Consider the following 17,718-nt stretch of genomic DNA (forward strand, 5'->3'; position numbering starts at 1 on the left):
ACTTGATGTGCTTTCTGTTTGAATGAATGATGCTAGTTGGGTATTTTTAATAATGATGATTAACTTATGTCATATTTTGTAAGTGCATTTTCCATGTATCACTGTGGGGAAGAATTTGCTTGATTATTTGATTATTCATATACTTAGCAAACCATATAATTATGTTTTTTTTAAATGTTTTATTTATTAAAGCAAAAGCTTTTATTTACTGAATGAACGACAGTGATGTTATATGAAAGTGCATCTCATATTATGCAAAACGTAGGACATGTTTTAAACAAAATTACACTAATAATGGCTAATAACTGCTTCATTTGCAACACTTAGAGTTTGTACACCTTCAGTAAAGGCTTGATACTCTACTAAACCATATCTCCTTGAATGAATGTGCTGCCCAACTTTTCATACTACTTGTTTTAAGAGGTGAGACTTGTTCCCACATCCTGAAGATTTGAAATCATTAATCATTTTGAAGGAGTCGTACCAAATGGAAATATAATCTTCTAAGTATAAATATTTACATCTGAGAGAGCCAACAGCTAAACTTTTTATCAATGGTGTTGAAGTGCTGACAGATTTTCCCCTTGGCTTGTCAGCTCATATCCTCAAATATATTTGGCAGTACAATACAGCCAGCTGGATCCCTCATGGCTGTCTCCTGGGCCACTGGTGAGAGAGAGTGTGAATTTCTTTCTTACTACTGTTTATCTTTTACAACTGTCATTCACTTCTGAAGCCATATTTAAGCTCTCTGTTTTATGATGTAACAAGCAGGTAAGTGCTATTCATTTTATGATAATAGATGTAAATGACAGAAGCCAAGCGGTGATATATGGATGTAGCCTACACTTGAACCAATCAAAACGACCATAGAAAGGCTTACTAATTTCATTGTGTCCAGTTGTTTAAGGCGAAAATAACTCATTAATGCAGTCTAGGATACTTCTACATGTTTGTTATTTAAATCAAAAACTTAAATAATAATAATAATAATAAACTTTATTTATAAAGCACACTAAAAAACCAAGGGTATACCAAGGTGCTTGACAAAAATAAAATAGGAAAAGGGAGATGGGAGGGAAAAGAGAAAGGACCTGGCACGTATCAATTATAAAAACCTTGACAATCATAAGATATAAAAGTAGTTCACAAGCATAACGGATAAAAATGTACCAACGCACACCAAGCGTTAACTAGGTGGAAAGGCAAGATTAAACAAATAAGTCTTCAGCCGTAATTTAAACAGTGGCATAGAGTCAGACGCCCGAATAGCAACAGGAAGGTTGTTCCATAAGACCGGGGCAAATAAAAAGTCCAAAGCACGAGACTCTTGTAATGGTGATATATTTGACAGTAGGGGGCAGTATTTAGCTTTCAAATGCTTCGAAGCTTTGCTTAGACCACAAGGAAGTGACCAACTCTCTAGAACACTGCTGTCAAGATGGCACCGATTGGGCTGAAAGCTGTAGTCGGAGAAAGTAAGTGACGTATTTATTGTATCTAATCTCACTGTAGCAGTTTATTACAGTTAAAAAAAAAGTACTTTATTGTAACCTTTATCGCTGTAACTTGATGAACTGACGTTCAATTTATTAAAAAAAATCGTGTTGTGGATGACGGTTCACCAACTCTTCCTGCTTCACTCCTAATGCTAACGTTGCCGAAGGAACCGATGTCATCATTTAAAAAGTCATATATATATAAAATAATAGTGTTACACGTAGTGATAGCAGTATTTGCTTAATTTGCTGAAGTTTCATGTGTTTTGTGACATTAGCCACACTTGAAAGTTAAAAGTCGCGACGTTAGGGATTGAAAATGTTGTGACAGTCCAAGTTATAGGCTAACCCAGGCTAGCTAATCTGAAAGGGAAGTCTAGTAACTTCGCTTGTGATCTGTTAAATCATCCTGGACATTTAGGCTGTAAAACGTCAGGAAGTCACAACTTTTGTTACACAATAACTTGTAGTACATTGCGTTGAAAGTAAAAAAAAACAAAAAAACAAAACAAAAACGCATGCCGGGGTTAAAACATTACGTATTCACAAGGCTCATCTAGTAATGCTTATTTGTAATTATATGCTAATTGCTTCTGCTAGACTTTAGAAGCATTAAATTTGGGCTTATGTTCCTTCATCTCACATTTTCACTTCTTTTAAGAAGTCTGAAAAATAAAAAACAAACATACCATTACAAAGCGGTATGATTTGTAATTTACTATCTGCTATTATTAGCTGAAAACGTTGTCCATACAAGATGACTTAACCTATTTGGAGTATGCCAAAAATATCAAATAAAATCTCATATTCAATATTGTATTTAGAGCAGTGAGACAATAAATCCCAATAAGGAAGTTTCCTTGCAAACTGGTTTTTTTTTTTTATTTTTTATTTTTTTTTTAGATTTAACAAAACTCTTCGAAAGTATAATCTTTTCCAGTTCCCTGTATGAGCGACCTGGAAAATCATTAGTTAGTGATGAAGGTCACACTTGGTGCAAAAAAAGAAATTTTTTTTTTTTCCCCCCATTTCTTTCTCTCAAAAGCCCTGAACCATAATACACATATATTCAGTAGCCACCATAATACCAGGAACCTTACCAGGATTTATACAGCAATCATAAAATAGTGATTACAGTGATGGCTAACTCGGAATAAAGAACACATTTTTTTTTATGAACTCCCATAACAACCTATTTATGTCAGCTATTACTGTGAAAACAGTGAGTCATATGTCTTAGGGAGCAGAATCTATGTTTTTAATCAGGTTCAAATCGTGGTTTAACAAGGAAGTGAAGACATCATATTGGTGCAGTTCAACTTTTGATGTTTCCTACCACACTGCTTTCTTCTGTACCCTAGTTAATTATTGTGTGATTCAATGAAAACTTCTTTTGGGAACAGTGGCCCACTGCAGGAGACTATTTGGCTGTTTGTTTTAACACACGTACCACACCTTAGCTGTTGTGCTTAGGACGTCATTGGAACAATTGTGCTTCTGTCTATATAAGACCAGGAAGTTGCACCCAAGCAAGTTTGTTACTGCAAGTGTTAAATATGTTTAAAAAGGGTTCCTGTTTTTTTAAATTTTTGACAGTAGAGCTGACCTTTGACTTTTGTTGTTGTTTTATAAGTCACACAAATTCTTTGGAAACTATTCAGTAAGCTACATTTCATGAAAAGCTCAAATTACTAATGAATGCTGCAACAACAATCTAGAGCATTTTGACTATATGAATGTTTCATAAAGTATTTTTTTATTATTATTGTTGCTAAATTTACTCCACTTGTGACCCGTTTTAGCTTGTTTTTGTTATGAGGTTATGGGTTCTTGCATCACAAAATTATCTTTTCATCTACAGAAATCATCAGTGGTGTGATCAAGAGTGTGAAAAAGGATGGAGAATGGAAGGTAACGGTAGATACAAAAGAAGAAATTCTTTTGATTTTTGTTGCACTGAATTTATTACCACTGTGTGGCCTTTGTTTAGGTTCTTATTGTGGATCACATGACCACAAGAATTCTGTCCTCTTGTTGCAAGATGTCTGACATTTTGGCGGAGGGGGTGACCAGTAAGTATGGATATAATTCATAGTTTTTAGTTTAGTTTTTTAAATAAATGAGAGATCAAACCTTTAGCTGTTGAAGAGTAAAATGTGCCAACTTAATTCATTTTCTGCGTTTAAATGACATTAAATTATCATATTGTCTTTTCTGTTTTTCAGTTGTGGAGGACATCAATAAACGCAGAGAACCCATCTCCAGTTTGGAGGCCATTTATTTAATCACCCCATCTGCAAAGGTTCAAAAGAGTTCCGTCTTTTAATGTTGCCATATCTTCAAGATTGTTCTCATGTGCATAATATTTTAAAGATAACTATGTGCATAATATTTTAAAGATAACTATGTGCATAATATTTTAAAGATGAATATGTTTTCAATTACAGTCGGTTCATGGTCTCATTGATGATTTCAAAGATGCAGCCTTTACATACAAGGCAGCACACATCTTCTTCACTGACAGTAAGAGTGGAACTATAAATATGAGAAATGTATTTTTTTTCCAGACTTCAGTGTAAAACGCTAAAACTGACATTAATTCTTTTTTTTTTTTTTTTTTTTGCCTTGTTTAGCTTGTCCAGATCCTCTCTTTGCTGATATTGGAAGAGCCAAAGTTTCAAAATTTATCAAGACTTTAAAAGAGATCAATGTTGCTTTTCTTCCATATGAGTCGCAGGTGGGTAAAATTCTTATATTTCATTGAGTCCAAATTGTCTTTGGACATTTCATTAGAAATGTTTTTGGTTTTGGACAAAACTTATTTGACAGTTAATCATTTAATTGTATGGCAAAAAGACAAACGTTTTCCCGAGCTGCAATCAGTTATAGTAATATTGTCTGTCGGTTTATTGTGACAGGCAATACCTTTCACAGTTTCTCTTGTCCCCGTAGGTTTTCTCACTGGATGACCCAAAATCCTTGTACTCCTTCTACAGTTCAAAGGCAAATGAAACAAGAGATAAAATGATGGAAAATGTGGCAGAGCAGATTGCGACCCTGTGTGACACTCTCAAAGAGTACCCTGCAGTTCGTTATCGCAAGTATGGGCCCCTTCATGAGAAGAGAGATAGATTTAAACAAATAAATCTTTTCCCACTGAATGTATTATGCTGATTTTAAAGTTGTATTCTACTTTGTTTTTAGGGGACCTGAGGAAAATGCTAGACTGGCTGAAGAGGTCTATCAGCGCCTCATTGCTCACAAAGCTGAAAACCCAACCATGGGAGAGGTAGGAAATACTTTGGTCTTCAACCACTCGATTTCTCACATTCTCTGCTGTGTAATTTCAAATCTTAAAAAAATGGTGAACAAAATGTTTACACTGCTTTTCTTTCCTGCTAAATCATCTTTCTCATGTAAGAGAATAAACCTCTGTTGGGATTCTGCAGCTCTTCAGCTTAACAGGTTGTGAATATTTCTTTGGTTTCTGGGATTTATTTCCTGATGATTATTTTCTCATCCTTTGCTGGACCTGTCCTTTTTTCCCTTCTTTTCTGTTTTTCTTAGCTGACATTTCCTTGCTCCTGAGATGAGTCTTAAAAGGCATGTATTACTGTTCCCTTTTTGCGTCTATGCATGTCAGGTGCTTTATCATACTATGCTGTACGTATTTCTTTTTTTTCTTTTTTCTACATCTAGCTGTGATGCTAAATTATAATAATTGATAATTAATTGATTTCATTGCATGGCATTACAACAGTTAATGTGTACTTTCAGCCAGTCTCTTTTAATGAATCTTTAAATTAAATCATATATTTCAAAAGTACTGGATGATATCCTTAATTTGTATTATTTTTAGGGTCCAGATAAGGCGCGATCACAGCTAATCATTGTTGACCGTGGGTTTGATCCCGTCTCACCTGTTCTTCATGAGTTGACCTTCCAAGCAATGGCTTATGATTTGCTAGACATCAAACAGGACATCTATACGTAAGGGACTACCTTTATATTTTTATATTGCTCTGTCTGTTTGGTGTGGTGTCTTTGGTATACCAGTCCCTCCATTTGTGGACTTTTAAACATTTTTTTTAATTTATTTTTGGATATTAAAGTTATCAGACAACCGGCATTGGGAACTCAAAAGAGAAAGACGTCTTACTGGATGAAGATGATGAACTCTGGGTTCAGCTCAGACACATGCACATCGCTGATGTCACCAAGTATGTTTGTCACAGTAACATTTCTACGACTGCTACAACTTGATTGTGGAGTCATTGTAATTCAGTCAAAGTTTTCCTGCGTTAGGTGTCTACTAATTTTCTCATTTGATTCTTGTAGGAAGGTGACAGAGCTTCTTCGCACATTTTGTGAGAGCAAGAGGATGTGCACTGACAATGTGAGTGTTATGTGCATTATCTTTTCAGGTGTTTGAAAAGTCCACGGTAGACCATGAGTATTGTTTTTGTGTTATGATGGAACTTTGGGGAAAATGTTTCTCTTTTCAGGCCAATATCAAAGATCTGTCTCAGATGTTAAAGAAGATGCCACAGTATCAGAAGGAGCTGAGCATGGTGAGTTACATTAACAAACAAACAAACAAACAAACCCTTATGTAACTTCTTATCATTATTTGTTTGTTTTAATTTATCTAATCCAAAAGCGCTGTCTGTTCAGTTTATTTAGACCTTTACTTAAAAATAGGGAAATGTTTTTGAAGCATATTAGGATACATTTGTGATGATAAATTAGATACAATTTAGACCATGGTTGTTTTGCCTAATTAAGCATTAGCTGGGCCAGCTAAAGTTTAGTTGGCCCAAATTCTAGTTATAATCTGACCATTATGACAAGACTTTCTAGAAAACGTTTTTTTCTTATATCAGAGTTGTCAGTCTTAATTATGTTTAATTTTTTTTTAATAAAAATATGATGCCATATGTTAAAGTAATTAGTAATGTATTTTAATGTAATTTTTTTTACAGTACTCCACTCACTTACACCTAGCTGAAGCTTGTATGAAGAAATTCAAGGCCTCACTTGATAAACTTTGTGAAGTGGAGCAGGTTAGTAGCCTTGTGCACAACATAATTTTTTGTAATAAAATGTTTGACTTGCAGCAGTCACCATAGTGGTTTTTTTTTTTTTTTTTTTTTTTTGTTGGTAAATTACACTTTGAAAGTCCAGTTCAGTTTTTGGCTTTTGTTATCATGTATGTCTACTTAAAAAATGTAATCAAAATTATTATCTTTGAGGACTATTGAACCTAATAGTTTTCAAATATTAATTATAATGCAATAAAAGTCTATTAGGTTGTCACATTTCTGCCACATATGGTCAAATAGCACAATGCAATACACTGACACAGACTGTCTAAACAAAATGCCTGACATGGAATAACTACATTGACTCATCACATTCAGTGACCTGAAATGTATCTTTGTAATTCCTGTGCTTCTTTGCTTCTGGTCTGTTGATATTTTTATTTGTTAACTAAAAAATAATAATATTTCATAAAACGCTTTAAACTACACATCAGCAGCGTAAATCATCGTAGATCTGTGAGCTTACTGTAAGCTTAAAGGCATGTAATAACACAGATGTACCACTTGGTACAGTAGAAGTTCTTCCACCAGCAAGACCTGGGAAAAAAGCCACAATCCAAACTGGAGCCAAACCCCAGTGTTTTAGTTATATGTGCCAGACATGCCTTGTGTTCCTGAGGGGAAATGTTTGGCCATATCTAGTCCAGTATCAGATGAGTGACAAGCACATGAGAAATGATAAGCTATGCATGGCTGTGGCATTATGAGGTGCAAGTGTTAATGGGGCCTTTTTTATGAGTAAATCGCTCAACTGCCCTAATGGATTGTCAGCATGTCTGAAAGCTGTCTCTTTAATCCATTGGGCATGCTTTGGCTCTTAAGATGTGCAGTATGATCCAAATGGCAACAGCTCTCTGTCAGCTGTCATTTGTTCTACATTGTTTGGAAGCCCATTACAAATGTGTGTGTAATGTTGCAAATAAAATAATCTTTCAGTTGCTCGCAAAGTTTTGCTGCTGGCTTTAATGAAGTTTAGTCCAAATTCATGTAAGGTTAGCAAAATTATTTAAGGCAGTTACACAGTTCCAAGTGACCATTTATTGGAGGATTGCAAAAAAGGGGAAATCTCAAAGCTACATATAGCTAGTGTACCCAATATTTAGCTTTATGTTGACATAACGTACCTGATTACAAATGCAAATCTGGAGATTTACTTTGCAATCTGAGATTTTCTTGTTGCAATAGTCTTATGGCAATATCATGGCTCTGAAAGAGAACGTGTGTTGGGGGAAAGGGGAATAAAGTGGTTTCATTCACCTCTCTTAACTGCCTGTCTTAAGTTGATGATATTCAGTAAAGGTTGATCGTAAACTAGGGCTTTCTTCCACAGGACCTTGCAATGGGAGCAAATGCAGAAGGGGAACCACTGAAAGATGCCATGAAGAGCATTGTTCCTGTGCTCTTAGATAGTGACATTGATGCCTTTGACAAAATCCGCATCATACTGCTGTTCATATTTCACAAGAAGAAGGGTAAGAAGATCTCAAAACATTTTAAATCTTTTTAAGTCCTAATCTTGTTACATTGAAGAGAAGCTTTATTTGTCGTTACTTATTTATAGCAAACAGTGTTTTCATTGCCTGGTTGTCTATTCAGGCATTGGGGAGGAGAACCTTGCCAAGCTCATCCAGCATGCAAATATTCAGGCCGACAGCAACATTATTTACAACCTGCAGAACCTAGGCTGTAATATTATAGCTGGGGTAAGTTTGGCTACAGTCTCATGCTGTGGAACTGAGAATTTTATAAAACCTAAAAAAAAACCCTGAATATTTGACATACATTGTTTTTCAGGGTCGCAATTCTGGGAAAACACTGCCAGATCGTAAGCAGCGTACAGAAAGCACATACCAGCTTTCCAGGTGGACACCCACTGTCAAGGACATCATGGAGGTATTAAGCCCTAAGTGAGGTTTCAGATGTCACTGGCAGACCTGCTCACCTTTGCTCACAACACAGCTTTTATAACATCTGTTTCTGGATCACAGAATGCCATAGAAGACAAACTGGACAAAAAGCTGTGGCCATTCATCGCTGAACCAGCACCCATCAACACAACTCAGACTGCAGTCAGGTCGGGCGGTGCTCTCCCTCTATCTGAGAAATAAATAAATAAATATAGATAGATGGGTAGATCTCTTTCCAAAACAGTTTGTATTTAGCAACAAGTGGGGTAAATGACAGATAATCTTATAAAATAAAACCTTTTATCCCCTTAAAACCTTTTAAATGAATCAGAGCCGAGCTTTTGACAAAGTGAAGTAGAGTTTAAAGGGTAAATTTCAGTCATTTTTGAATACTCTATAATCCCTAGGGAATTCCCATCATAATGATGGTGCTAATACTGACCACGCTTGTAGATCTAGATTTACTCATAATCTGTGGAGTGTTCCGGTACTTTTCTACTTTTTAAGCAAAATGCAGAATTAAAATGGAGAAGTTGATAATAATATAGACTGGCTATAAACCCCCCCCCCCCCCCCCCCCACCCCCCCAAAAAAAAAAAAAAAAACCCCAACAAAACAAAAAAAACCCAACCAACCAAACAAAAAAACTCAGGAGTTTCTGTTAGTATTTTCACATTCATACTTATTCATCAGGGTCAATTTCCTGACAACACGGTATGAAAATGAGCCATTGTATGACAATTGTATTAATTATTGTTTGAAATAATAAATGTCAGAAAATCAATAAATAGCTGAAAGGGAGCTGTAGTTTTAGTAATAGTTTTATGTTTCTCAATCATTTTCGAAATTCTTTTACAGCAGTGCACGTTTTGGACACTGGCACAAAAATAAGTCTCCAACGGAGTATCGGTCTGGCCCTCGTCTCATTGTTTTTGTGATTGGTGGGGTGTCATACTCTGAGATGCGTTGTGCTTATGAAGTGACTCGAGCCACAGATGGGAAATGGGAAGTCCTGATTGGTAAGCAATTGCTAATTAAGAAGTTATGACTGATGAACCTGACTGTTGAACTGCTATTTAAATATTGTTGTTTTTTGTTGTTGTTTTTTTCCTTGACAGGATCATCTCACATCCTAACTCCAACCAGCTTCCTCAATGACTTGAAGACTCTGGACAAAGATACTAATCCTGATCCGTAATCCCCAAGTCGGGACAGCAATACTGCAGTAGGAGTCTGGTTGTTCCTTTAAACTGATGTCTTTCTGTTGTCCTGTTTAGCTTCTCTAACATCTCTGATGTGAAATCTTAGATGTAGTCATGTAAGAAAGCAGTTGTGACTATTCTATTATAGTGTGCTCTTTTGTTGTTAGTTGGGTTCTGTATACTGCTGTGATTGAAATTGTATTTAAGTAATAAATGAAACAATATTAATATTTTCATTATTCTATTCATATTTAAATTCTTAATTTTGTTGTAATTGACTTGCTTAGTTATTTAGTCAGAAATTCCAAAAATTGTCACAAAGAAAGAGCAGCTCTCACCTCATAGAAATCTCTTAATTCAAGTATATTGTAGTTGCACACAATTGAAGGACATATTGTATATAGATTTAAAAGTAGATTAAAATTATTTTTTTGGTAACTCTCTCCCTCAACCCTCTTCTTGAAATATTCATCTCAGTAATAATGTCAGAACTGCTGTGTTATGACCGTTGCACATTTACTAGATACTTTAATATATTGCTGGGCGCTAGAGCAGTGGGTGCTTGTTTATTTGTTGATGGAAATGAGCAATAAAATAAAAAAATATATATTGAATTTAATTTGTCTTTTTTCTTTTCTATAGGACCTTTTAGTATGCTTCAATATGCATAATATTTTCATTTTGTTAAAAAAATTATAGTTTGTTCATATTATGCTAAAAAGTTTGCTAGTATTCTCCATATAGGCAAATTTTAACTTTATTTTTTCAAAAACTGCTGCTGTTCTGTATAGGCCTCAACCCCCTAAGCCAGCTCATCACTAAGAGCGGATACATGATTAAGGTGTGGAGTGATCATTAACAACATGTACATGGGTGACATTAATCTGTATGCTAGGAATAAGTGAGACATCAATTTACTGATCCAACTCACCAGATCCACAGCAAGGATATCAGGATGTCATTTTGACTATATAAGTGTGATCGAAGGGTCACAAAGAGAGGAAAGGTGATCCACACTGGAAGGGGTGGAATTTCCAGAAGACAGAGTAGCAGAGTAGTCCTTACCGGTCATTAGATACCCAGGTGGAATAATAAGCAGGCTTCAGGATGAGATAGATGTCACTGATGTCACCTCATAAAAACTCCTCATAATGAGAGGTCCCCACCCAAAGTCCAGCACCCTTGGGGTCTGTGGCCAACAGGAAGTAGGAGAGTGAGGTTAGTGAGTGTTGGAATGGCATTCCAGGATGAAACAAAGAACAGTTTGCACTGACAGAGTGCTTTGGATATATATTCTGGTAAACAGTTCGACGTCATCCATGTGGAAGAGATGGTAGATGATTGCTCCATTCCGTAGTCTGTATCCATATCCATGTTAATGATCTGCCTGAGGGGGTTCAGACCTATGCAGAACAGAAATTCCACACTTGATGGTGACTTGTAGAATTGGCTGCAAGTGTTGTTCTCTAGTGTTGATTGCTAATTCCCCATCAAATTCATGATGAAGGCTCTTGGGGTCCTGATGATCTGATATTTTAGACATTCTAAGATTCATCTATGGGGCATTGAGTCATAGGCTTCCTTGTACTTAATCTGGACAGTGCACAGGTTGGTCAGTATGGTTTTATGGTCTCGAAATACTGCTCTAGGTAGCAGTAGCTGGTGTTTTGACACTGGTGTTTTCTGGGATTTCATGTATTGGGCCATGTTCCTCTTCATTTTAGCTGTTATGATGACTGACTGGAGCTTCCATGTTGTACTGAGGCAGGTTACTGGTCTGCAGGTAGACTGGGGACTAGTCCCTTCTGGGGATCGTACACCTTTGATGGTATACATTTTTTTTTTTTTAACCAAAGCTGCGAGTCTTTTCTTGGCAGTTTCTGAGGCCTAAAGGTATGGGCAGCTTACAGTATTTCTGAGGAGGGTGGAGATGATGACACTTCCCACTGACCTGAAGTCCTGGCTCCCCCTTCCTGTATCAATTGTGTTATACCACATAAATCTCTAGTTCTGATAGCAGTTGCTTCTTTCGCGTGTTGGAAATCTGAGCTACTAGTTGTTTCATTGTCAGGTCCCACATGCTCCTCATGTAACCCCTTGCCTTGGGATTACAGTCATAGTACCATTCTAGGATTCCCGTTTGTCTATCTGCTGCCTGCCTGCTTGCTTGCTCTATGTGAAGTGAAAGTGGGGCCTTTAAAATGTAAACATGAACCTTAAGTAAAGTGTTAGGTCAGAAAGGAGAGCATGCGCACCTACCACGAAAAAAAGATCATCCCTCTGAGGATTATGTTTTCATCTGGGATTACAGATGGCAATATGAAGAACAGGGCAGACGCTGAGGTCTTAATGGCAATCGGTTTATACTAAGGACTAAACTATTAAAACCCTTCTTCCACTTCATATCCAGTACACACTGAGAGAAGCATCATTCGGTATCATTTCATTTATGCATAGTTCATCTTTTATAGAAGTTTTTTGTAACACTTTGCTTGCATCTAGTTTTCATTTGGGGTTTATATATATTTTTTCAGTTATTTTTTTGATGGCAGCTGCTGGGATGGATTCAAAATCTAAACCCTCTGATGCTGTGCTGGTAAGATGTCAGTGCAAAACTGATTTCTATGTTCTTGTTCTAATTATATAGGGAGGACTATATTCTTTAGATTTTAGAAATATATTAATTCTTCTAATTAGTTAAAAAAATGTGTGTTATCATTTTTAGTTCTTCATAATAGATACATGTATTGATGTAATACACTATAATTAATTTGTTTTTAATGTTCAATGTTAGCTTTACAGAACCTTTATTGTGATATTGGAAAAAGATTAGCCATTAGGATGAATTATCTTTACATTAAGATTCACATTTGACCTTGAGTCAAGATGGTCTGAAAAAACTATTCATATTGAGAAACTATAATGTTGACAGTTCAAACAATTTTAACAATCTCTATACTGAATAGGAATCCCCAGAACTAGAGCAGATTCTGGACATAATGAGTTACTCACAGCGTGGACGAATGGACGGACAGTGTTGCACTCTAAGTCCTGCTAAAATAGAGACGACATCTGCAGGTTGGAATAGTGAAAATACCACAGTACAGTATACATCTCCCTTTTTTGGCCTGATTATTGATTGTTTCATTCTTGCTTCCCACAGGGTCAAAAGATGAGAGATCATCCCATACTTCAGATAATAAACAGGGACAATATGTCAACTCGCATTTATCGTTGCCTGGATTTAATTACCAAGTACTAGACTTATGACTATAATATGATGAGGGATACACTGTACAAGTAAAACTGATGATTAAATTACATCAGCTCTCAATTATTACCTGTTTTCTCAGGAAAGTGGACGTAATGATCATCATGTCTCTGCACCTCATATCTCAGTGACTGAGAGTACTCCAGATAGAAACAGGAAGCATCTGTCAGTTCCAGTTGACCAATTACAGATTCCTTCTCAACGCGAACGCTCAAATTCTATAAAGGTCTGTTAATGTGTTAACAAGTTATAACAGTGTTATTCTGATAGCTGTAACAATTAGATTTGTTGATGTTGACTTGTTTAATAATTGTTATCACATATACATCACCCCATTCATTGAAGCTTTATCATGCTGTTTTAACCCAAAAAGTCAGAATCATCTGCTGAACAGCAAAAGTTCATGGAGATGATTGCCTATGGACAGCGTGGACGCATGGAGGACCAGTGCTGCTCATTGGATCCAAGCAAGAGTGCTCCTTGCACACCCAGATACACAGAGAAAACAACTGTTGCAAGTATGTTAAACATGGCTGAAAATTCAATAATTTCTTGCCATTTTAATAAATTGCATTCATCATTTTAAACTTCCTTTATGAATCTGACTGTTTCAGGTTCTGACAGATTAAATATTTATATTGAAAATTTGCTGTATTTGACCAGTGACAGATCCTGAAATGTTCTTCAATCTGTTGGCCGACACTCAGAGCCGACGGCTCGATGACCAGCGAGTGTCGCTTCCATCATTACCAGGCTTACAAAATGAAAAGGACACTGCTATGGGAGATTCAAGCTACTTGTGTTACATGGTCTCTAAAGTTCAAGTAAGGAATTTTCTTTGTTCTCTTTTAATACAAAGTATCAAAATGCTGCATGGAACTTGACTGCTTGAAATTATGATATTAACTGCTTTGAGTCTGTTTTAACAGGAATGCCACATTAAAACATTTGAGGCAGATTTTCCACAGCTGTCAACTACAAGTGTAGCTTTTTAGTTAAGAGTTTAATAACCATATTATTTTATGTATTTATAGTCAACGTATTGATCAAAAATGCTGACCTAATCTATTTTCAGGGCTCCAGAATGGATGATCAAAGGTGTTCATTACCTCAAATCCTACCCCCAGAGACACCGTGTTCATCAAACAAGGATCAGTCTGAATCCGGTTTAAACCCATTACGCTCAGCCTCCTTCAGCTCCAGTTCAGACATAAAGCAACTAAAAAGTGAGGATAAAAATCCTCAAAAACAGGTATATCCGCGCTTTCAGTTTTAGCCCCCCAAAAGAAATTGTAAACGGCATCGACACTATACAATGAGGTTTTAGATCACCCCATTTCTTTTTGCATGTGTTATATTTTTGTATTATTCATTCACTTAACAAAATTCACATTATCCCATCTAGTTCTTGACTCCAGCTGAACAGGAAGATCTTTTTACCTTAATTAGTAATTCCCACCATGGCCGGATGGATGAACAGCGATGTGTCCTAAATGCTACACCCCAGTCCACACCTAAGCACCATTTCAGTCAAAGTGAAATCCCCCAAGGTCAGAAAACAGGAAATTTTCCCTTTGTTTCTTTTTTTGCATTTGATATTTTTTCTAAATTGTTTTGTACGTTGATATATAACAGCGCATACATTTCTCAATGAAGCTAACAAGTATTTTATTTTTCTCTAACATCCAATGCCCAGATTCTGATAATTTCTTCAGCTTACTGGCCAACTCACAGGGCCGACGGCTGGACGACCAGAGAGTGTCCCTTCCTTCACTACCTGGAATACAGAATGGAGGTACCACATTAACACCCACTGCTGCTGAGACGGATGCAAGCTACTTGTGTTATCTGGTTTCCAAAGTCCAGGTTGGCCCTATATGTAACATTGCGAAAAGTTATTCACAGCTTTTGTTTCTTTGTTAAGTATCCACGAAGTTTTTGCACATATAGATTTATCAGTTTTTCTTTAATCAAACTTTTTACCCACAGGGCTCAAGGATGGATGAACAGAGATGTTCTGCACCCCACATCTTCCAGAATCTGGGTACCCCATCAGCTCAGCACACATCTGGTAAACCTCCTTGGAGGTCTGCCTCATTAAACCGTGACAAAACTGAACAGCGTGGGCAGGTCAATGTTCATACCACATATCACTCAACATTGTTTTACCTATACTTTTTCTGCCCTGTAATTTTATATTTCTTAAGCAAGCCACAAAAACTATATAGTGATTGACTAGAACTTTTATTATCTAGTCTTTTAAAGAAATAACATAGCTGTATTGATTGCTTAATGGCAGCCTCTGTTTGCTATGTCTTTTTGAGAGTTGTCCCATTTCTTATGACATATCTTTCTGTAAAAAAATTTAGGGAATATCCGCAGCTGAGGAGGAGCAGTTCCTTAAAATGATAAGTCGAATACAAAGTGGACGCATGGAAGAGCAACGCTGCTTTTTACAACCCAGCAGAAGCACACCTTCCTCACCTACACACAATGGCAGTGCTTTGAATAAAGTACCCATAGGTCAGAAAAATGCACAGTGCACTTGAATATGAGTATTTTGTCTCTGAAATGTCAAGAATAATTATTTCTCCATTATAGGTGCAGAGGCGTTCTTCAAAATCATCACCTCCAGTCAGTCGCGACGACTAGATGATCAGCGCGTTGCACTTCCTACCTTGCCAGGGATAAGTGGAAATTCTGAAGGAAAAGTAGACATACAACGACATACAACAGCTGAAATCCCAGTAAGTTACACAACATCTAAATTATTGGTACTGTGAAAATTAAGAAAAGTGTAATAAATGTGGTTATATATATATATATATATATATATATATATATATATATATATATATATATATATATATATATATATATATATATATATATTTTTTTTAACTCTATGCACTCCCACAGAAGTTAAGTGCATGCAGGACACCATGTCTCTCTCTCTCAGTTTATCATACTTAGAGACCCATCATATCCAACCATTAAATTTAACTGTAAATGACCATTATGTAGACCTTAGGCTATCTCTCGTAACCTTTGGCTTGTCTACAGTACTGTAACTAGATAATCATGACCAAAATTTCTTTCATGGCTCTAAATTTAGTTACCACTCTGTCAAAAACCTCAATTAAGAGTGTTTTTCCACCATTCTACTGCTGATTATATTTTAATAAATTGCAACTGATCATTTGTTTTTCTGCAATACACTTGCCAGTTTAACGGTCTCTCATCATTTCTGTTCTGTAAGGTCTCTCCACTACCACAGATCACAGTGGCTAAATGTACACCTACAACTTCAAAAAAGTGTCCTACACCTGCCTCACAACCTCAAATGGCATATGGAAAGCCTGGTTCCACTGAGGCCTTACCCAAATCTGCTTCACTTATTCCCAAGGGAGAATTTAAGAAGAAGTCTAATTTCCCAGCTAAGGTAAATTCTTCACTTTTCCATTTTTTCAGTACATTCAAGTTTGTAGACAAATATATAACAAGTAATGTAAACACACATTAGTAGAGTATAACAATTTACCAGTATTTTTATTCTCTAAAATATTATATGTTTCTGTATGGGACAAACGGATTCTCCTTTTTGAAAGCCTCCTGAATTAGAAACACAAAGGCTGATATCCTAGTAAATGAAAAAACAGAACAAAACAAAAAAAGCTGATAAGAGATTCTGTAACACTGTTTGAGTTCAGTGACTTGTGACATGTTACAGGTAACAGTGAGTGTATCTGTGAGCTTCACACCTCAGGAGGTAAGTTGTAAGATAACTTATTACCCAAAGGTACTGCCATAATAAAAGAAGTGCCTTCAGTACTACTCTTTTCTTCTCTGGAAAATGAACAGAAGAATGCCAATGAGCCAGATGCATTTCCAGATGTCTATCTAACTCTTGGAGCCCCAGGGGACAACCTTGTGATACCTCTGAGTCCAGTATGTGGCAGGCCCTTGTCCTTTGACTTAAACCTTGTTATGAAGGAAGATGTTAAGTTCAGGCATCGCTCTCCAAGCCATTCCAGTCCCAGAAAAAACAACTCCAGGCCACCATCTCCCAACAAAGGTGCGACTGGTAAAGCACATCCTACATGCTCACATGAACAGGGGAAGCTTGTGACCAGCCACATCAGTGCAGATGTAAACTCCTTCTCCCCAACTGAAAAGACTCACCTGGAGAAAGGAATTGCTCAAGAAGGACAAAAGGGGAAAGGAGAACTTGGAAAGGTGAGGGAAAAGGCACAGCATGGAAAAGGAAAGGGCGCTGTAAAGAAAGACATGAAGAAGAATGGCAAATAATGTACTTGTAAATTATGGGATTTAAATGTAAAAAAAATAAGTAGCAAAAAAATTGTATTTGTATTGCTAAAAGCTCTTATTAGAAATTATGTTGATTCTGCTTTATAGGGTCATTTGAAGGATAGTCCTTTGCTAGCTAAATTTACAGTACATATTGTGTCTATTGTTTTCAGTTTTGCAAATTTTCTAAATGTAAATACACTGTAAGGAATTCTATTCTTTCTGTCAATTATAATTGTAATCTTGAATTAAAACCTTTGGTCTGTTAAACTCTGTGAAGATGTGACAAAAACCAAACCAAAACAAACATGAAAAAAAAAACCCAACAGCAATAAATGGGGAATCATTTCCTTTGGTCTGAATTCTGAACTTTGACATCTGCATTTAGCATTGGAGCATATGGGTCGTCTACTCCACCTACAGAGCTGA

General features: G+C 36.4%; 2 protein-coding genes across 3 annotated transcripts; both read left to right on the plus strand.

Annotated features, from left to right (window-relative positions):
* The first annotated feature begins 1,395 nt into the window (after positions 1-1,395).
* On the plus strand, positions 1,396-10,324 carry stxbp2 (syntaxin binding protein 2). 2 transcript variants are annotated; one of them, XM_085404217.1, is made up of 19 exons: positions 1,396-1,478; positions 3,361-3,410; positions 3,490-3,571; positions 3,725-3,801; positions 3,947-4,022; positions 4,133-4,236; positions 4,452-4,600; positions 4,704-4,788; positions 5,359-5,489; positions 5,612-5,719; positions 5,838-5,895; positions 6,005-6,070; positions 6,482-6,562; positions 7,932-8,073; positions 8,198-8,304; positions 8,396-8,494; positions 8,590-8,675; positions 9,367-9,527; positions 9,627-10,324. In XM_085404217.1, exons 1-19 carry the CDS (start codon positions 1,442-1,444, stop codon positions 9,704-9,706), a joined length of 1,779 nt encoding a protein of 592 aa, XP_085260343.1. In that variant the 5' UTR covers positions 1,396-1,441; the 3' UTR covers positions 9,707-10,324. The 2 variants fall into 2 exon arrangements, with proteins under 2 accessions (XP_085260343.1, XP_085260344.1); XM_085404218.1 differs by having other exon boundaries at positions 9,370-9,527.
* A 124-nt stretch (positions 10,325-10,448) lies between these two features.
* LOC146671832 (uncharacterized) lies at positions 10,449-17,658 on the plus strand. The gene is made up of 15 exons (XM_085404219.1): positions 10,449-12,306; positions 12,677-12,788; positions 12,874-12,965; positions 13,064-13,207; positions 13,355-13,499; positions 13,645-13,805; positions 14,057-14,233; positions 14,387-14,531; positions 14,678-14,847; positions 14,971-15,111; positions 15,351-15,504; positions 15,583-15,728; positions 16,241-16,423; positions 16,712-16,750; positions 16,843-17,658. The coding sequence occupies exons 1-15, from the start codon at positions 12,160-12,162 to the stop codon at positions 17,287-17,289; spliced, it is 2,403 nt and encodes an 800-aa protein (XP_085260345.1). The 5' UTR covers positions 10,449-12,159; the 3' UTR covers positions 17,290-17,658.
* Positions 17,659-17,718: the final 60 nt, after the last annotated feature.

Source organism: Rhamphochromis longiceps, linkage group LG4 (genome assembly GCF_057381845.1).
Source record: "Rhamphochromis longiceps isolate RC_006_pf linkage group LG4, R_longiceps_female_GT1.1, whole genome shotgun sequence".
Lineage (NCBI taxonomy): Eukaryota > Metazoa > Chordata > Actinopteri > Cichliformes > Cichlidae > Rhamphochromis > Rhamphochromis longiceps.